Raw genomic sequence first — 20773 nt, forward strand, 5'->3', positions numbered from 1 at the left:
CTACCAAACAATTACTATCTCGTAACAGAAAGTTGTAAATTACTACTTAGTAAATATCATTGTTCCTGCGTTATATCTCAATGAGATTTTTTGGGCTAAAAATCTGTCATCACGTTTAAATGTAGGTATCGAGAAATTCAAGTCGAACAAGCCCAAATACAAAAATGTCCATATGAGTCCAGCTCAGTGAATGCTCACCGACAGCATCATTCATTCTCAACCTTTTCTCCAATACCACCGCGTGACACCCATTTTTTAATTATTATTATTATTATTATTATTATTATTATTATTATTATTATTATTATTATATTATTATTATTATTATTATTATTATTATTATTATTATTATTATTATTATTATTATTATTATTATTATTATAGTTATAGTTATAGTTATTGTGATTGTTATTATTCATAAATTAACAGCTACATACCTCATTAAAATTTATCAGTTCATTTATTTGGATCCTGTCAAAATAATAGTTATGCCCTCAAATAATACAATTCATTCAAGATATTAACATTAGTCACATAAACATTTATAGTTCTAGCACATAAATTTAAGTTGTGGCAACTTTTCATAAATGCAGATATCCATGAACGAGCGAAAATAGAAGTATGCATAATTTTTGTGGGACTAAACAAATATTAAATACGATCTCATTTTTTAAATTTTTTCAGACTACTCTAGTGTCTGATATATAATATAGCACTTTTTAACATTACTTGTATTCTTTTTTTAAAAAAATTAATCCAAGTGAGACAAAAGAGAAGAATAATAAGTATAAAAATGAAAAGGGTAAACGTATCTTCAAAAATCTTTGTATTGATATTAATAAAAAAGGTAAGAGCATCTGAGAACAATTTTGAAAAATGTGAGTTGTTTTTACATTGCTTCATAGGTCAGAGTCTAAATTTGTTCGTAGTTCTCCCTTAACTATTACCTTTTCCATTTCCATTATTTGTACTCCCTCCGTCCAGCATTAGAAGTCTCGGTTGAATTGTGGATATTAACAAATGTTTGAGTGTGTAATAATTAATTAAAATGTGTGATAATGGAATGTGAGACCCAATATTTTTATTTCACTTTTTATGCAAATGTCTAACTGGGACTCCTAATGCCGGACAGATGAAAATGGTCAACCAGGACTCCTAATGTCGAACGAAGGAAGTACATATTTCACTTACTATTTTGACGTGGATCTCACATTCCATTAACTCAATTTCATTGACATTTAATTATTAAATTAGTGTACTATGATCCACGTATCACTAACTTTTTTTTTTTCAATTTTGTTTATTATATTTCGTAAAATATGTATCTGAGTGAAAATGAGACACGACTCACGAGAGATGGAGGAAAGAGTATTTTCCACATAAGAATACTACTAATAGTTTAAAATAAATTAAGGCCTAGAGTAAAACAAAAGTTTCACATTTTCTCCACATTTCAAAGAGAGTAAAAATATCAAATTGTATCCAAATTACTAACCTCATTCAATATATCTCTATCTTCCTGATGATTTACATATGTTTCCAAATAAATGCGGCACCTTAGTTAAATCTTCAGTTACTCACCTCTCCACCACGCGCAGGATCGATAACCATTTATTCGTACTCTATTTATTCCTTGAATCCAACTCAGATCTTCCCGGTCTCAATATTTTCTGAGTATTCGGTAGGTACTTCGCTATCTTGATCTGGTTTCTACTTTCAGTGTCCCATTGCGTTTCATTGCAAAATTTGGATATTTTGATCTATGTAGCTCGTTCCAATGAATAGCTGTTAGCTTTTTAAATTGATTGCAATGTGAATTCTGTTACTGCATTTTGCAATTGGATGCGGCTTTGAGGTTTCGTATTCGTAGATCTACCTCGATGCAGCTGTGTTATGAGTCTTTTTGTAGAGAAAGATTTGATTTTGATGTGTGGATTTTTGAATTAAGTATGGAATGTTTCTTATAAATGGAGTAGATTGATTGATTAGTTTTCTAGTATGGAGAGGTGAGTATACTATGATCGATTTGAAGTATAGGTCTCTTAAAAAATGATGTATCTTGGTTGTGATGATTCAATCAAATCAGGCAATGATTATGCTACATTTATGGAATCTTGAAAATTTGTTTCTGCAATTGTTGATTTGGCAAGAAGTTTCATTCTAAATGCAAATCGAGTTGCCAGAGAAACTTGGTTCCTGTAATCGAAATTGGTTGTTCTCTGATAGCCCCATGATTGTTCATTCTCCAATGCTTTAGTGTATACAACCTTGAGTTATAGGTTTCATTTACCACAGTCACTTTGCAATTTGAATCGGTTATAATCTCAGCTTATTTTTCTTGTGCATATGTTTGAAACTTTACATTCACACGGTGGTAGCTTTTTTGGTTTACAATGGAGCTAGTTCTATCACTATACTTGCTGCAACTTGATATGCTATATTTATAATACGAACTCTGTCTTTTAAGACTTGTAACGCCTAACGATATCCTGTTTAGTTAAGCACCATAGGAGGAATAGTAATTCATTTCTTCTCATAAATTATTCTGGAAAAATGTTTATGTGGTTGATTTATTCAATTTTTCTAACTATACATTGATGTTACAGGTTGCTTCATAGACCATCGTTTACCTGAATAGTTGTGAGTGTGATTTCTTGGTCGGTAGACTCCATAACCTCTGTAACACTACTATGCTTCCAGACCTTAAGCTCCAGATTTTGAGGTAATAGTTTACCCCAAAAACAAAAGGAAAAAACTTAGGGTGGTTGGAGAGGAGGAGGCCTTTTCAAGTATTAGTGAATCTACATAAATGTCGAGGGGACGGCCAGATGAAGCACAAAAGAAGCGGTTGTTGACTATTGTATTTGTTGTTGCTCTATTTCTTGTTTTTCTATACGTTTACCATGGCTCTAAGAATACTGGGGAGTCTGCGTTAGAGTATGGCAGCCGGTCTTTGAGAAAGTTGGGGTCTTCGTACTTGGGTGGAGATGAAGATTCTGATCTTGGTGGTAAACAAGATGAAACTAAGTTTGTGCTAGATGACAGTGAGGATGGTATCACTCCCAAGAGCTTCCCTGTAAGTGTTTAGACAACTCATTTCATGCCAATTAAGTTTGTCTGTCATCAGAAAAATGATATGTGAATTGTGTCTAATTGACTTTATGATCTCATTGTGCTCGGTTTGTAAGGTATGTGATGATCGCCATTCGGAGTTGATTCCCTGTTTGGACAGAAATCTTATTTATCAAATGAGATTGAAGCTGGACCTATCATTAATGGAGCACTACGAGAGGCACTGCCCATTACCTGAAAGGCGGTTCAATTGTTTGATTCCTCCTCCTCCCGGATACAAGGTGAGCTCATCGAGCTGGTTTATGGTATTGAAGTTTGCAGTGTGATAAAGTTTGCAAATTGATTGTTTCGCTTATTTGTTTAACTCTTTTTACCCTTTCTCGGAGTTACAGATTCCGATTAAGTGGCCGGGTAGCAGAGATGAGGTTTGGAAAGCTAATATACCCCACACTCACCTTGCCCACGAGAAGTCAGACCAAAACTGGATGGTTGTTAAAGGCGATAAAATTCATTTTCCTGGAGGAGGCACCCACTTTCATTACGGAGCAGATAAATATATTGCGCACTTAGCAAATGTAAGTTTCTCGCCATCGTAGTACGGAGAATTTCATAACTAACCCGATTGTAAAAATAACACTGCTTTTACTGACATTTAATAAAACTCATTTTACTTGTAATCATGCTTCCATTTGGCAGATGCTCAACTTTTCAAACAATGTATTGAACAATGAAGGTAGATTGCGCACAGTATTTGATGTTGGATGTGGTGTTGCAAGTTTTGGTGGTTACCTACTTTCATCCGATATCCTTACTATGTCACTTGCTCCTAACGACGTGCACCAAAATCAAATCCAATTTGCTCTGGAGAGAGGGATACCTGCATATCTAGGTGTTCTTGGGACAAAGAGGCTTCCTTATCCGAGCAGGTCTTTTGAACTTGCTCACTGTTCTCGCTGTAGAATTGATTGGCTCCAGAGGGATGGGATTCTTCTCCTTGAATTAGATCGGGTGCTTAGACCTGGGGGATATTTTGCCTACTCGTCTCCCGAAGCTTATGCTCAGGACGAAGAGGATCTGAGAATATGGAAGGAGATGAGTGCACTAGTTGAGCGCATGTGTTGGAGAATAGCGGTTAAGAAAAACCAAACTGTCATTTGGCAGAAGCCATTGAGTAATGATTGCTATTTTGAAAGAGAACACGGCACTCAGCCACCTCTCTGCCGATCTGATGATGACCCTGATGCTGTCGGGAGCGTGCTGATGGAGCCGTGCATAACACGTTATTCAGACCGTAAGCATCTCACTACATTTTTACCTAGAGATTCTCTTTAAAAGAAACAGAAGAAATCTCATCCTGCCTCGAGAATCTATATGGCAAAGTTTCTTTCATGTGATTCGACTTATTTATACAACATTTTGTTTTCCATTATCAGATGATCACAAAATGAAAGGTAGCGGACTAGCGCCATGGCCTGCTAGATTAATTACTCCTCCTCCACGCCTTGCTGATTTTGGCTATTCGAGTGATATGTTTGAAAAGGACATGGTAAACGAGCACATTCTTCCCTATTTTCTGAATCCCTACAGCTTGTTATGCTTGTGCATATGCATATGTGGCCAAATATATTGATATTATTCTCGCTGATTAAAAACAGGAACTATGGAGGCGGAGGGTTGACAACTACTGGAGTCTCTTGAATCCGAAGATCTCATCCGATACTATCAGGAATGTGATGGACATGAAAGCGAATTTAGGTTCGTTTGCTGCTGCCTTGAATGACAAGGATGTGTGGGTTATGAATGTTGTAGCTGACGATGGACCCAAAACGCTTAAGATTGTCTACGACAGAGGCTTGATCGGCTCAGTTCATAACTGGTACGTCAATTAACTGCTGTGGTTCAAGATGTTTTTGTGTTTTTCTGTTGCTTTAGTGATCTACTTTCAGTTTGATAGTTGCAGCATTTTAAGTTGAGTCATTATCTAATAAACTGCAGGTGTGAAGCCTTCTCTACGTACCCAAGAACCTATGATTTGCTCCACGCGTGGAATGTACTCTCAGACATCGAGAAGAAGGGCTGCAGTGGCGAGGATCTACTGCTTGAGATGGATCGCATTCTGAGGCCCACCGGATTTGCCATATTCCGGGACAGGCAGCCAGTAATCAACTTTGTGAAGAAGTATATGGCGGCATTGCACTGGGAAGCAGTGGCGACTGGAGAGCCGAATCAGGAGAACGGAGACGAGGTCGTGTTTATCATCCAGAAGAAGCTGTGGCTGACAAGTGAGAGCTTCAGAGATGCAGAGTAGGCGTTGAGGTTTGTTGATATGCCTCTTGTTATATTTGTTCAACATATTCTTGGGATCAAAGAAGCATTTTCCCAGGGAAATTCATTACTTGGTTTCTCTTCTTTCTTTTTTCTTTCTTTTTGCTATTTTTTGTTCTAATTTATGATTTAGATCACGATGCATGAAGTAATTTATTTGTAGGCTACATTTCAATTGATTGTGTTATTGTAAAATTAAGATTTTGGGGAACTTGTTCTTAGCCAAATTATATAAAGATTTATTGTTGTCATCCTAGAGAAAAAAGAAAAAGTTGTGTGGTATATGGAATTGGTGTAGTCTTCAATTCCAAATCTAATAGTATTATATATAAAAAATATATATTTCAGTTTGGAATTAAATTATAATTTTAAATCTCATAATTTCATAATTTGAATCTTATATCTAACATAGATAATTGAAATTTCAAGGGCAAATTAGTTTAAAAATCGTGAACTTTCATAAAAGTTTGGTTTTTCCCGCAAACTATAAATATTGCATAAAAAATCATGAACTTTGTCGGGTTGACCCGACCCGGTATATTTCCGGCCAAAACTTATCCTACGTGGCTGCCGGAGTTGTGACATGGCATACCGGCTGTCAAAACGACGTCGTTTTAGTAGTTTCTGTTAAAAAATTAAATTTAATCAATTAGGATTAGATTTCTTCCACCCATGGTGAAGTCCAGTCTGCAATTTCTCCATTGCGATTCCTCCTTCTCCAGCTACGATTCCTCCATCCCATCGCTATTCCTCCTCCTCCATCTACAATTCTCCATCCCGTCCTCACAGCAAGTACCAAAGTTCAAAACCTTGAAATCATTTCCAAAGAAATATTTCCTACATTCTGCCATGGGAGTAAAACTCTCGCCGGCGTCCCCTGCCGGAAAATGGCTCGGCCTTGTCACCGCCGTCTGGGTTCAAGCGATTTCCGGCAACAATTACACCTTCTCTAATTACTCCGACGCCCTCAAAACACTCATGGGACTCACTCAGCTCCAGCTCCACAGCCTCTCCATCGCCAAAGACGTCGGAAAAGCATTCGGCATCTTCGCCGGCCTCGCCTCAGACCGTCTCCCCACCTCCGTCATCCTCCTCATTGGCTCCGTCGAAGACTTCGTCGGCTATGACGTCCAGTGGCTTGTCGTTAGCGGCCGAATCCAACCCCTCCCTTACTGGGCGGTAAGCGTTCAACCCTAATTTCACATTTACCCCAAAATCCCCAAATTCTGAGTGAATTTACTTAATTGATTCAATTGCAGATGTGTATCTTTCTATGTATGGGTGGAAACAGCACTACATGGATGAACACTGCGATTTTGGTATAATATGCATAATATGTATAATAAGTATAATAAGTAATGCTTTTGTTTATTAAAAAAAAATTCCATTCCAGCAGCAACTCATCGTCCACGTCACCGTCAATATAGCCATCTTAGCTGGAATACCCGATACGGGAAATTGGCACATTTTATGAAAGTTCATGACTTTTTACGCAACATTTATAGTTTACGGGAAAAACCAAACTTTGATGAAAGTTCACGATTTTTAAGCCAATTTGCCCAAATTTCAAATAGTTATAAATTAGATATCTTTACTATACGCACACATAAAAATACACACATTGAACACTTTATATATAAAATATACACCATATATAAACACACATTGAAATAAATAAAAGACGCAAGAAAATGAGGAAATATAAATATTTCTCTATCAGCGTTTTAGAATTGTCGTTGTTTCAATCCCACGCTTATAAGTAGGGATGTCAATCGGGTCGGCCCGTCAGGTTTCGGGCCAACTCTATTCGTGTTGCGGGCTAATCGGGTTGTGATTTCTTTCGGGTTAACATGTGATCGATTCAATAAATAATGATGAAATTTTTATAATCATTAAATATAAAATATTTAATTATGATAAATTTGAGATATATCCTTAAACTCAATCGTAAACATGATCAAAGACTAATATTTGATATATTTCGTGAAATTTTAATGCATATTTTAGAAATTTAAATATTTTTTTAGTGAATAAGAAGTTTATAATTTATTTATCAATGATTATATTAACAAAATTCAATATGTAATTTGTATATTTAATATAAAATCGAAAGATATTTTTTTAGTTATCTATATTATAGTATTAATCAATGAAGTATTGAATTAAGAGTAAAATAAATAAAATAATAGAAAATTTATCGGGTTTTTGAATCTGGCCTTAACGGATTGCGAGTTAATCGGGTGTGGGCTAATCGGATTGGAAATTTTCAGCCCTAACTCTATAAATTTGGCGGGCTATTCGGACCAGCCGACGGGTTGCTGGCAACTTACAAGGCTATATAACTAACAGTCAAAACCAGACGGCTTATTTTTCTTCAGCTCAATCGTAGATTCAATATGCAGGTAAATTAATTTAAATCCTCGCTGAAACCCTAGGTTTTTTTTTTCTCCCTTCTTCCACAATTAACACTTCGATGAAGTTCACCGTTATTGAAATTTGGTGGAAGCTAATCTTTGTGGCTGTGATCGGTGCAGGCGAGCGACAGGTTCAATATCAACTCACAGCTCGAACATTTGCAAGCTAAATATGTCGGTACAGGGCACGCCGACTTGACTCGATTGTAAGTACCCTAACCCAAACCTGCGGATAACTGATCGATTGCTTCTCTATTTCTTCTTTAATTTGTTAATTTTGGGAAAATTGCTTCTCTTGTAGTGAATGGGCGGTGAATATCCACCGAGATAGCTACGCCTCGTACGTTGGGCATTATCCGATGCTGGCCTACTTTGCCGTCGCTGAAAACGAATCCATTGGGAGAGAGCGCTACAATTTCATGCAGGTATACCTTCCGTGCTCAATCTTCATTTGTTTTGTTTGTGTTTTTGTTTTTTTGGTGTTTGGACTTTGGAGCTTGTTGTGATTGTTAATTTAGTCATTTGGTGAAGGTAAGGAAGGTATTGAAAATTTGTCGGTCTGTTGAGCTTTTCAAAATTTCATTTCCTTTCCCCCTTTAGTTTCTCTATTTTGTGGACTTGGAGTTGGTGCTGTGGTGGGTTTGGTGGTTGTATTTTGTGGATTTAGGATGGTAAATGGGTACAATTGCCTCTGTAAATACTTCAGTGAGATTTGAGTCGATTGGTGCAATCTTTTCATTGTTTGTTTGTCTCTTTCAGCTTTACATTAGGTTTTATAGTCAAAATTTACAATGTTCTTGTAAATACATACTACTATAATTTGATTCAATGTGGAAAGTTTCTAAAGAAGATGAGTGGCGTGCCACATTTTGTATTATTTTAGCTTCAATTTGTCGCTGGACATGGTAGAAATGAATGAATAAAGCCCAGATAGTATGTTTGATTGGGTTTATTCTCACGACTAGTCAGAGAAGAGATGATAATTTTACTTATACAGGGTCTTCCTGTTAGGAGTTGTTGGTATGGCATTTATGAAAGTGCCATTTTGTCCAAATATCTTTTGTATTTTTTATTTTACTTCCACACAATCATCAATGATAAAGTTGTTTCTGAAATCATTCTGGTTGAGTGTATTCCTAATTCTGCTAGCATATATGGGAGTAGTTTCTAGTTTCTATTTTCTTAGTAAAGTTGTTCATATTTGGCTCCAGCCACTGACCTGCCCAAGCCAAAGTCAGTCCGTTGACTGGTTTCAGGTAAATGGTTTTTGGTTGATGTTAGTGGTGAGTGGTACCACTGGAACTATTGACTGTTTGTTGGTTCAGTTATGAAGTTGGTAAAATTGTTTTAGAGGCATAAGTCCATTTGAGGATTTATAAGCCCTTTTAAAGAATGATATATAACTGATTGAGAGTTCATTTCTTTTAAGTATCTTGCCCCTCTTGGACCTCCCCCTCCCCCATCTCTCCCCCGTCCTCCCCCTGGGGAAATACATTACCAAGCCAAATCCAGCTACAATCCAAGTGCACTGCGTACGCTAACAGACATTTGGCCTGCCAGCCCAACTATCATCCCCCCACCCCCTTTCTTTATATATGTATCCAAAATCTATGATGGGAAGTCAATCGTCTTACTGCTTGTAGCAGTGGGTGTGAAGCTCTCAGATCTTGTAGCAGTCTAATTTTATGTCCATAAAAGTTCCACTAAATTTGGGATTTGAATATTGCTGTTACTTTGTGTCCATTTTTTTTTGGATATTTTTAGCTTTAGAAAAGTACTCCACAACAAATAAGTTCTTGTTGCAATTTTAAGATTTTTCAAAATATACCCAGATCTTGGATTAGTAAAACCTGAACTGAAAAGCTCGTAATATAGTTGTGTGAAAGGTTTGAGGTGAAGTCTTATTCGGAACACTCCTAACTGAATGTGGGTTATCAGGAGATGGTGCAGCGAAATGCTTAAAAAATACTACTATTCATTAATTCATTGAGCTCTGGAGCAATCAGATTTGCTTGTGTTGAACTTTTATATCATCTAGCACTTCATGTTTTCTAATATTTACAGAGATTGTATGTAGCTGGTTTTTGTATCAAAGTTTGTACTAATATTTTGTGAATTCCCAACTTGTGTACAGAAAATGCTTTTGCCTTGTGGTCTCCCTCCCGAGAGAGAAGATGATTGAAGGGCCTCCTGCTATCATTGTGGAGCTGAAACTGCACTCGGATGTTCCCAGAGACCTGGCCACTCCTTTCGTCCGTGTGATCTGTCTTATGCATTTCTATATAAATCACTCACGCTGTAGTTGACTGCTCTACTCTTACTGTCTCTTAACAGAGTGTTTAGTTTTTGCAAGAAAGGTTGCTTTATTATATGCACATTTGTCTGTAAATGTTACTGTTGCTGCGAGGAAAATGCCATCTCAAGGATTAAAACTTCTCGTCCGTAGAGAAACGGATGATGTTGGAATGTTTGGTAAGAATTAAATTTACAAAAGTTAAATTCGAGTCACATTACATACACGTGAATACAAAAACTAGAAAAGATAATTAAATTGACAAAACTAAAGTTAGCATTAGAGTCGGCACCACCCACTAGTTGAAAAATTGTGGGTGTCCAAATTTGAATTTGTTTTCAATAGAAAAGTGTGTTGTTATCCAATGTTTATGTTGATGTGGGAAGGTGGAAAGAGGCTGCAAAGCTGAAAGCGACCCTTACAAGGACAGGGGCGAAGAAGAACGAAGCTAGCTGGAGACGGAAACCACCATGACCGTTGCAAGGCACTGCACTACTGCAGGATATTGTGAGGCAACGGGGGTGAGTAGAAGATCTTCGCAGAGGGATCATTGTTAATAATCTCGTCCGATTTCACCGTTTCAAGAATGGCCACAAGTCTTGCGTTTCGCACTCGAGCAAAGCATGTTGAATCACCAGTGAATTTTGCAGCTCATTTCTACTTGATAAGTAAATGTACTAGTCTCAATGTGAGATGTTTTACAACAATACAAATGTTATGCAGCATCAAAACAAACAAGTCTTAAATTTAACTACTATTTCTCTGATAATCTTATGGCATCCATATGGTGACAAGAAGGGGCATGGCCAGCAAAAAATTTTTTCTTTTATTGGTTGTTTTTATCTTTGACATGATGCGTGAAATGGACAATATTTGGGTCTTGTATGATAATTTTTTGTTGTATTTTGTATAGTAAGATGGCATAGTCGCAATCTTATTTGTTAATGTTACATACCCTTTTTTGTTATAGAGTGACAGCGAAATAATTGTTGTGTAACATAATATATTGTTAAATTTTAAATACTCCTACCATTTATGTAAGTCTGGGTAACGAAGTGGATATTACGCTTCCACAACCAAGCTTGATGTTGACTTAGACTACAAGACATGTATTTTATATTATAAAAATGACCAAAATAAAGTTCCCAGTATAAATTAGTATAAACATAGACGACATGTGTCAACAAATAAATTCAAAGAGAAATAAATTAGTAATTCACGAGAAAATTCCGTGTACTCGTTTTCTTTGAGTTTTATTTGAAATCTTCAAACCAAGAATTATCTGATAATGTAATCGATACTTTGGGCATGCACTTATTGCGATTATTTTTGTCGACTTGTTAGAAATTTTCGTTAAATTTCAGTTCTAAAAACATAATTGTATTTTGACTTATATGTTAATGTAATTTATTTGAATAAGTTGTTGCGATAATGACCATTCGTGTTTTTAATTTCATATGGTTTATCAACATAATATCTATGTACGTAATAATATATCGAGGCAAAACAATATAATAGCCGTTTTAAATTGGGAAAAGATATGTGCTGTATTGCTAATTTTGTCAATAATACATGTGAAGATAATTGGATTAGTTGTTTGTTGATTGGTTTTCTCCTTTTGTGAAAGATTGATTGGATTGGAACAGCAAATTGGCGGCTCCATCAAAAATTTGAATCAACATTAATAAGCGTCTATTTTGACTTGTACACTTTTATTAAAGTTCTATTTATTTGGCCTTAATGTTTTATATCTAGGCCTGAAAATTTAATCTGCGGGTTTCGGGTATTCCCGACCCAATCTCAATACCCGACGGGTTTTGGATACCCGAAACCCGAAATTATGGGTTCGTGTACGAGTTTGGGTAGTTAATGTTAGGATTTTTCGGGTTTAAGGTACCCAAAATCCGTATTAGGGTACCCGACTAATACCCGATTAAACCCGATTAATTATATATTTATGATAAATATTTTTATTTAGTATAGGACCTATGGCCCGTACGGTAAATCTAGGGTAACTTTATTTAATCACATGTAGATTTATAGATTTTTCGTGTATCGTTTGCATTAGATCAGGTTGGTTTTTTATTTTCTTTGCAGTTTTCATGTTTGCATATTTATTATTTTACCTCCTTCATGGTTGGCGGTGACCATACTAAACTCAATATCTACACCTAATCAATTTGCATGCTATATATTTTGTTATATTTGCATGTAACTTAATGGTAATAGTAGAACTATAGTCAATAAACAGTATAAATAGTATTATTTTTAATAATTTCTATTTTCATCACAATTTAATTTATATAAAAGAAAATTTTTAAATATAATAATTTCATGTTTATGAGTACCCGATTTGTTAGGTTCGGGTACCCGCATCGGGTATTAGGGTACCCGAATTCACATACGGGTCAAGTATTGGGTATGATATTTTTGAGATTTCGGGTTCGGGTACCCGAATTTTCGGGTTTGGGTACCCGCGGGTACCCGAATTTACACCCCTATTTATATCCATCTACAATTAATCAAGTCCGTTTTACTCGGCTTAAATTTTAAGAAATATAATGAAAATTTTGTTGAAAAAATTAGTGAAATATGAGTCCTACTTTTATATAGGAATATTAGTTTTATAATAAAACTTGAATGTGATAAGTTAGTGTAACGTGAGGTCCATTACCAATACAGAATGCAGAATTTTCGATACTATATACTTAAAATTATCAATACAAAGACATATCTTTAGTAATGCAATATGTAAATTTAAAATCAACACAAAGACATAAGTATATCAACAGTTTAGTGTTGATATACTTATAATATGTGTTGATAATTTTAATATATAAAATTAAAAAGTGCTAAGTTCTGAATTGGAAATTAGTTAGTATTTGATCACACATATATATGTGTAGTGATAGAATGCAAACTCTATATATTGTATAAACTCCAAACTTCTCAATACAATATCAACACATTATAATATTTCAAGATTTAATATCAACACAGATTCAATACAACGTCAACCGTTGACATTGTGTTGACATTTTTTTTGCTGTTATTTTGTCATCTGTTGACATTTTCTAATGGACCAGGTCATAGTTTGTAATTTGTATAATATTAGAGTTTGCATTTGATTACATCCATAGCAATATACTCCCTCAGTCCCATAAAAATAGTCTTCCTTTTCCATTTCGGGTCGTCCCACAAAAACAATCATCTTCCATTTTTGGCAAGTCTTTTTTCTCTATGAGGTGAGTTCCATTCTCCACTAATAATACTCCCATCACTTTTTCTTTTTACCTCTCCCTTACTTTACCATTTTGCATTAAAACCCGTACAATTCCGAAAGTTACTACTTTTATGGGGTGGATGGAGTATATGTATATATATATTGAATGTGGAGATTGGAAATACACCCACTTTCAGATTTACTCGATATTATACTCCTTCCGTTCTATAAAAATATGTATTTTGATTTGGCATGAGTTTTAATGTACAGTTGGTAAAGTAAGAGAGAAATAGAAAAAAAAAAGTAATTAAAGTATTATCAGTGGAAAATGGGACCACGTCATTATAGTAAAAAGACTTTTCAAAATTAGATAGTGCATACTCTTGTGGGACAGATTAAAAAGAAACAATGCATACTCTTATTAAACAAAAAGAATATCTTTATTTGAATAAATAAGTGAGTAATAAAAACAACTCTCTCCTTCACACTTTATATGAAGCATTTTCTATGTGGCAAGAGACTTTATGCAGAACTCACTTAATGTTTTATGCTCAAACAAACAAAGATAATGTGTTTAGGGCATTCATAATAGTGCCTATAAATTCACCCTAAGTGATCAGCGGGTATATGGGCCGCTATTGCATGAGATTTCTCGAGGCCGAGGCTGGTTCCCCAAGGATAGGGCGTGACGATCGGCGCTATTGCAGATCCTCTTTGCTGACTCCCTAAGTTTTTTCGCACTATTTTCACTCTATAAATACCCTCTCTCTTTTATCCTATTTCTTCACCCCTTCACTCCATTGTTTGTACAGTAATTTTTTTTAAAAAAAGTTAAGTATGTTTTGATATTGTTTATTCTATTATTTGATAACACAATATTTAAAAAAAAAATAGTGGTGAAAATAGAATTTGCGTATTTTTAAGAGTAAAATTTAGAGTGTTATTGTAAGTGTTGGGACTGAAAAATAAAATACAGAAGAAAAAATAAGACAAGATTTCAAGAGTACTACCGTGAATGGTCTTAGAACTCAGTCTAGATTATGATAAATTACTTGAGTTAACGAGAGAAACAAAGTGTGCACTAACCGTAATCCGGATATCAACAGTATAAAATGAAATTAGGTTTTCAAATTCATTTTGCGAAGAAAATAAAAGTGCAGAAATACAGTATTTAAAAGTGTATATATACAAACACTCACCCATATCTTGAGCTGACATTCATGAGATATCCACAATTGTTATCAATCAGAGCAGTCTGAATTTGCTCTTCAATTCTTGTCTATGTACTTCTCTCACACGGATCTTTTCCACAATCTATAAACTTGCTACTTTTTTCTCCTTCAGATTCTTCTCTCTTCCTCTCTTAGTTTTCCGCATCCGACATTTTGCTGTGGAATTACTTCGCCGCTTGTGTAGAAACATACAACATTCCTCTATCGATTTTTAGTTTCGGATCAAAGAGAAGAAATTCTGGGGTTTTCTTTGCCAAGTCCCAGATGTTGACTTTGCGTGAAGTTTCCCCTTTTGCCGCGGTGTCTTAGCTATCAATTCAGCCCTGTTGTTTTCTAACTTTCAAGTAACCAAGATTTGATTTTTGTTCTAATACAGTGTGTGTATATTGTAAGGTTTATGTGATATAAGCTGAACTTGTATTCTCGATTAGGGTATTTTTTTCTGGGTGCCTTTTTTGTATCGTTTTCTTTGATAGGATCTGAAGAGAAATTGGGGATTTTTTTTTTATTGTTTATTAGGGATTTTGTCCAAATTTCGTGATACATTAAGCTGTGCATCGGGAAATAAGAAGGGATTCATTTTTTGTATTGATTCTGGGAGAAATTTTGATTCATTTCTGAAAACGAAGCATGGATCATGTCATCGGAGGGAAGTTTAAGCTGGGAAGAAAGATTGGGAGCGGATCTTTTGGAGAGCTTTACTTAGGTACTCTTTTTTATGATTACCAAATTCTGTGGTTTTGGAGTAAAAAGAATCATGCATTGTTTTCATTCATTCAGGAGTAAATATTCAAACTGGAGAAGAAGTTGCTGTGAAGCTGGTGAGTTAGTTTCGAGGAATAATGGCGAAGTTGTGCAGCCTTTTTTTTTAATCCTGTGGAGTGATTGGTCGATCTGGATATTTTTCCTCTGTTTTCAATTGTGTAATGGTTTAAGATGTTTAGTTTTGAGCCAGAATAGGATATTACAGATCATGGTGCTCATCCAATTGCAATTTTTGAATTTCTATTTAATGTGCTGTATTCTGATCTTGCGAAGGAACATATTTTTCTCCTTTTCAGGAATCTGTTAAGACTAAGCACCCTCAGCTTCACTATGAATCAAAGTTGTACATGCTTCTTCAGGGGGGAAGTGAGTATCTGCATTCATGAAGTCTGAGTTCTTTTCTTCTTTTCTATAAGATGTAATCCACATTAATGCTCTTGTTTCTCTCCTGAAGCTGGGATTCCCCACCTTAAATGGTTTGGAGTTGAAGGAGAGTACAATGCTATGGCTATTGACCTTCTTGGTCCAAGCTTGGAGGATTTGTTTAACTACTGCAACAGGAAGTTCTCGTTGAAAACAGTTCTTATGCTAGCAGATCAATTAGTAAGTATGCTTTCATTTTAACATTAACTACATTGTTAATTTGTTTTGTTATTTTCTCTTGACTGACTGCCATTTTTCATATGTAGATAAATAGAGTTGAATACATGCACTCTAGAGGCTTTCTTCATCGTGATATAAAGCCTGATAACTTCTTAATGGGGTTGGGACGCAAAGCCAATCAAGTAAGTTTGCTTTTGTTCCCAGGTCATATAGTCTTTGTTAGAAATTAGAATAGTCCATGCTTACTTCCTTTTTGATGCTCCTAGTTGTTAATATCTTAAGCATTTGGTATCACTTGCCTGGTAAAAGCTATCTATAATATATGTTGATTCGCTTCACCTAACACCCGAATCGTATACTGTCTTTGATAAAATATGCTGGAAATATTGCAATTAGTCATTGGTGCAGTTGTGCATATGAAAGCACATTTTGGGTAAAGTAATCTAGTTTCTGATTCGAACTAGTTATTTTGTTACCAAACACAATATGGGTAAAGGATGCTCAGCTTTTAGTTGTTGTTCTCTATGATGTATTGGATCATATAGCAATATGCATTCAATGGGTGATGATTGGAAACCTGAAGGCAACAGTTTGGTTCATCCTCTGAAGTTGTTGATGGAAAAACTAGTTATTTTATCTTCAAAAACATTTCAGGCCTGTACCTGAAGCAACTCAACTTTGTTTATCTTTTTGCCAGGTGTACATCATTGACTATGGGCTCGCTAAGAAATACCGAGATCTACAGACTCACAAGCATATACCTTACAGGTATTATCACTAGGTCGACAAAGTTGTTATCTTGTCAACTAATTCATGCTTGATCTTTTTTGTCCCACTCCCACCACAACCCTTGACCCCTAAATATCATAAATAATGAGTTACTACTCCTTAGACTTATATAATTGCTGATGTAAAAGAGCAGAAAGTTGCATATGGTTGTAAATGTTTGTATCGAATACCCCATCCATCCCAACTCCCAAGTTATTTGAGTTGTAATCCATTTCAAGTCGTCCCATGTTACTTGAGTCATTTCTCTTTATGGCATAAAAATCTTTGTTCGCTTTCAGACTTCACTTTTTCTTCTTTCTCCTACTTTATCCTCTCATATACTTTATTTCATCTCCACTTAACCATTAACACTACTAATTTAAATCACGTGCACAAGGGAAATGACTCAACTAACTTGGGGCGATGGGAGTATTTATTTAGGACCGTGTTCATCTTTCTAGCAATCTTTTTTAGTATGATAGGAGTCACAATGCACAATTTGTTTTACTGCTACTATTGCATATGGCTTAAACTTGTCACTATTTTCTATGGGATTGAAACAGTGCTCCGTAGCTTGTACATTTACATGTCAATTAGAATAGTAGTTCAATGCTATTTGAATTTTGACTGATTGGTATCTTCAATCCGGTACTAGTTATTTTACATCTGATAATTCTGAGCTCTGTGGCATACTGAAATAATAATTTTTTGGGTATAATGTAAATCTTAGCTGTTGTAAGTATATACTGTTTTATATCTATCTAATTATTTCACAGTCTTAAACTGTGCAAACAATATGTACTGATTCTTTCTTTCTTACATACAGAGAAAATAAGAACCTCACTGGCACAGCTCGTTATGCTAGTGTTAACACCCATCTTGGAGTTGGTGAGTCACCATTTTTCTTGTTACCAGTATACTAAAGTTAACATATACTCTCTCGTTCGTCTGTCTCAGAAGAACAGAGATTTTTTTTTGGCATCTTCTTGGTTTTGTTAAATTATGTTTGTGATCTTTTATTACAGAACAAAGCAGAAGGGATGATTTAGAATCTCTTGGTTATGTCCTCATGTATTTTCTAAGAGGAAGGTTGAGTTTAAAGTTTTTATCTATATCTTTTTCCATCAAACTTCTTTAGGCTTGATTTGCTTCCCTAAATGTTCTTCGTTTTCAGCCTTCCTTGGCAGGGACTAAAAGCTGGCACAAAAAAGCAGAAGTATGACAGAATCAGCGAGAAAAAGATGCTTACTCCAGTAGAAGTACTGTAACTTGCTCTGTATTAAATTTATCTTGTGTTACCCTATGATGATCATGGCAAACTGGAAAGCAAAGTGCACCATGAATATCTTGCGTTGCCACAGGTGTAACATGGTGGATGATATGAATTTATTTGTACATTTGTGGACAGGTGCTTTGTAAATCTTATTCATCAGAGTTCATTTCATATTTCCATTATTGTCGGTCATTGCGATTTGAAGACAAGCCTGATTATTCTTACTTGAAGAGACTTTTCCGAGACCTCTTTATTCGAGAAGGTACGTTTCTATAGGGTTGTTCACGTTTGTTTTTATGCTATGCTTTTATCAACTTTACTTTATAGTCTTCATATCAGAAATTTATTTCAATTCATTATCGCAGGTTACCAATTTGATTATGTATTTGATTGGACAATACTGAAGTATCCACAAGTCGGCTCGAGTTCTAAAACAAGGGTTAGTTTTCACTTGGTCTTTTATTTTATATTATTTCACTTTAATAAGTACTACTATAAGATATAAATCTTACCTTTTTTCCTTTATTTTTTATATTTTCTTCATCAGCACCCAACAGGAAAAGTCCCTTTAAACCTAGGACAGCCTGCAGAAAGAGTTGAGAAGACACCAGGTAAAGAGAGATGATTATGATTGCAGTTGCTAGAAAGAATACGGACCACGAAAGTATTAAAATTTTCGTTTTTTTGGGTTGATGATTTGATTCAAAAAGATGTGAAACGGTAGTGTCTATTTTCTCCATTTTAATCCTCCCATCGAACCCCTCAAAACAAGAATCTATTTAGGGTAGCTGTTGATAAAGAGAAAGAAGTTGGTACACAGGTTTGAATTCTCATTGTGCTGACAATCTCTAATGAATGTCGAACACATGTGTCATGCAGTGAAGCACGATATTCGGGACAGATTATCTGGTGCAATGGAGGCATTTGGCAGAAGAAATGGTTCTGGTGCAGGCTTGCATGGAGAAAACTCGAGAAACAGATCCGATGAAGTACCACCATCCAAAGACGTGGTGCGCTGAAATTGACAGAAGTTTTTCTTAGTTACGTTTTATTTGAGGACCAAAGTTTTTACAACTGAATATTGCTTGTTGATTTTCTAGAAAATTGATTCGGAAAGAGGTCGGCTTTCTCGGACCGGCAGTAGCTCAAAGAGGGCAGTCGTGTCAAGCAGCAGGCCCAGCTCCTCTGGTGAACCCAGTGACAATCGTCATAGCCGGCTCGGGTCAGGCAGTGGTCGTATATCAACCACTCAGAGATTACAACCTGGATTTGAGTCCAAATCCTCTTCTTTCACTCGTGCTGCTGCAAGAGGCATCCGAGATGAAACTCTCCGCAGCTTTGAGCTGCTGACAATTGGCAGTGGGAAAAAGAAGTAACCGTACCATTTATATTGCTCGTTTCAGCTTTGTCTGCGGCCAAACTATGTAAACACCAGGAGCTGCTCATCATCATGTCTCTTATAACCTTTCACTCGTTACGGGTATATTATGGCATCCTTTGTTGATATGGCTTCTCCAAACTCCGGCTGCGGATACAACGACATCACTGGTCAGTTTCCAATGGCATTACCTAAATCTCCGTTTCTTGAATTGCTCTCTTTACTTATTCTTGCTTCGATACATCGTGTACGTATAAATCCACGAAGACGAATGTTTTAATTTGCTAAATGGAACTACTACTCTTCATGTTTGTGATTCTACTGTGATTCAAATAAATACTGTCTCCACAAGGGTACCCTTCCTCATGTTGCACTTTGCTACATTCTTCTTGTTAAACATTACATGTGTTTCAGCTCCTTTTGTCCTTGGAAATTTGTGAAATAGTTTTATGTTTTGATCTTTATATGTTTTAGTTTTTTTTTTAACTTATTATGTTGGGCGTTTTAATATAGAGCTAATTTTTTCAAAAAATTGAATATCGTCCAAATTATATCCAAAACGACATGTTTAAATTTTCAAAATGATATCGTCTTAGTTTGAGGTGCTATATTGGATTGTCAAACTAAATTAAAATGACATTTTTTAATAAAAAATATATAAAAAATCTTGCTAATTCTTATTGAACACTGCAAAGGATTTACTTTTGCCAAAATATTTTGTCGTGAAAATTGATTAGAGTAAAAAGTTTATGTATATTGAATAAACATAATGCATGATAAATATCTGAATTGCCCTATAGTTAGTACCCCTTTCGTTCCACAATAGCAAAAACATCTCATTTACTACACCCGTTTTAAAAAAAATAATTATAAATAGTCTAGGTGGAGAAAGAATAATGTAAGAGAGATAATAGAATAATGTAAGAGAGAGAATACTATAAATAAAGAATATTTTCTACATTATTATCTCTCATATTTTAGTTTTTCTCCACTTTAACTATTTATTATTCATTTTTTTGAAACGAGTGTAGAAAATAAAAATGACTCTACTATTATGGAACGGAGAGAGTATATTTTCTAGCTATTAGCCCTATAATATTTTATTCTAATATACTCGATTCATCCAAATTGTTTTCTATGATAGAAACACCTACTAGTTTTGATAGCAATAGTGTATTTCTCCTTTGTGGTTACTAAGGGTGTCCATAATAGTTAAGGCCATGGCCAAGCCCAAGCCACAAAAACTTGGCCAAGGCCAAAAAAAACTTAGTCAACCCTAATAGTGGACAAGCCTAAGCCACAATTAATTATTTTTTTCATTGTTGATATATTTTAATTTAATTAGAATAAAAATTATCGGACTATAATAATTAGAAAAAAAACATAAATTAATTAATAAAAAAGTTGACAATTACAAGTAAATATAT

The 20773-nt window shown here is 35.2% G+C and overlaps 3 protein-coding genes across 4 annotated transcripts; all 3 read left to right on the plus strand.

Moving 5' to 3' along the window:
* Positions 1 to 1502: 1502 nt before the first annotated feature.
* On the plus strand, positions 1503 to 5648 carry LOC125201666 (putative methyltransferase PMT3). Of its 2 annotated transcripts, none has more exons than XM_048099874.2 (8): positions 1503 to 1685; positions 2607 to 3076; positions 3189 to 3353; positions 3465 to 3647; positions 3769 to 4363; positions 4506 to 4618; positions 4728 to 4948; positions 5068 to 5648. In XM_048099874.2, the coding sequence occupies exons 2-8, from the start codon at positions 2810 to 2812 to the stop codon at positions 5378 to 5380; spliced, it is 1857 nt and encodes a 618-aa protein (XP_047955831.1). In that variant the 5' UTR covers positions 1503 to 1685; positions 2607 to 2809; the 3' UTR covers positions 5381 to 5648. The 2 variants fall into 2 exon arrangements, with proteins under 2 accessions (XP_047955831.1, XP_047955830.1); XM_048099873.2 differs by having other exon boundaries at positions 1503 to 1681.
* Positions 5649 to 7717: 2069 nt separating this feature from the next.
* Positions 7718 to 10245, plus strand: LOC125202775 (uncharacterized protein At4g14342). Its single transcript, XM_048101240.2, has 4 exons — positions 7718 to 7799; positions 7932 to 8017; positions 8113 to 8236; positions 9946 to 10245. The coding sequence occupies exons 1-4, from the start codon at positions 7794 to 7796 to the stop codon at positions 9991 to 9993; spliced, it is 264 nt and encodes an 87-aa protein (XP_047957197.1). The 5' UTR covers positions 7718 to 7793; the 3' UTR covers positions 9994 to 10245.
* Positions 10246 to 14477: 4232 nt separating this feature from the next.
* On the plus strand, positions 14478 to 19712 carry LOC125200652 (casein kinase 1-like protein 10). Its single transcript, XM_048098352.2, has 14 exons — positions 14478 to 15265; positions 15340 to 15380; positions 15621 to 15690; positions 15779 to 15927; positions 16014 to 16109; positions 16625 to 16695; positions 17522 to 17583; positions 17721 to 17784; positions 17870 to 17954; positions 18104 to 18230; positions 18334 to 18407; positions 18516 to 18579; positions 18848 to 18978; positions 19069 to 19712. The coding sequence occupies exons 1-14, from the start codon at positions 15190 to 15192 to the stop codon at positions 19342 to 19344; spliced, it is 1386 nt and encodes a 461-aa protein (XP_047954309.1). The 5' UTR covers positions 14478 to 15189; the 3' UTR covers positions 19345 to 19712.
* The last annotated feature ends 1061 nt before the right edge of the window (positions 19713 to 20773 follow it).

This window comes from Salvia hispanica, chromosome 2 (assembly GCF_029641045.1).
Source record: "Salvia hispanica isolate PSC_SH4W2 chromosome 2, Shi_PSC_v1, whole genome shotgun sequence".
NCBI lineage: Eukaryota > Viridiplantae > Streptophyta > Magnoliopsida > Lamiales > Lamiaceae > Salvia > Salvia hispanica.

Coding starts and splice junctions, on each gene's coding strand:
- LOC125201666 (XM_048099874.2), top strand. CDS start 2,810: ATGTCGAGGGGACGGCCAGATGAAGCACAAAAGAAGCGGTTGTTGACT. Junction 3,077..3,188: donor TCACTCCCAAGAGCTTCCCT/GTAAGTGTTTAG, acceptor TCGGTTTGTAAG/GTATGTGATGATCGCCATTC. Junction 4,949..5,067: donor ATCGGCTCAGTTCATAACTG/GTACGTCAATTA, acceptor AATAAACTGCAG/GTGTGAAGCCTTCTCTACGT.
- LOC125202775 (XM_048101240.2), top strand. Junction 8,018..8,112: donor CACGCCGACTTGACTCGATT/GTAAGTACCCTA, acceptor CTTCTCTTGTAG/TGAATGGGCGGTGAATATCC. Junction 8,237..9,945: donor AGCGCTACAATTTCATGCAG/GTATACCTTCCG, acceptor ACTTGTGTACAG/AAAATGCTTTTGCCTTGTGG.
- LOC125200652 (XM_048098352.2), top strand. CDS start 15,190: ATGGATCATGTCATCGGAGGGAAGTTTAAGCTGGGAAGAAAGATTGGG. Junction 15,381..15,620: donor AAGAAGTTGCTGTGAAGCTG/GTGAGTTAGTTT, acceptor TCTCCTTTTCAG/GAATCTGTTAAGACTAAGCA. Junction 17,584..17,720: donor TAACACCCATCTTGGAGTTG/GTGAGTCACCAT, acceptor CTTTTATTACAG/AACAAAGCAGAAGGGATGAT.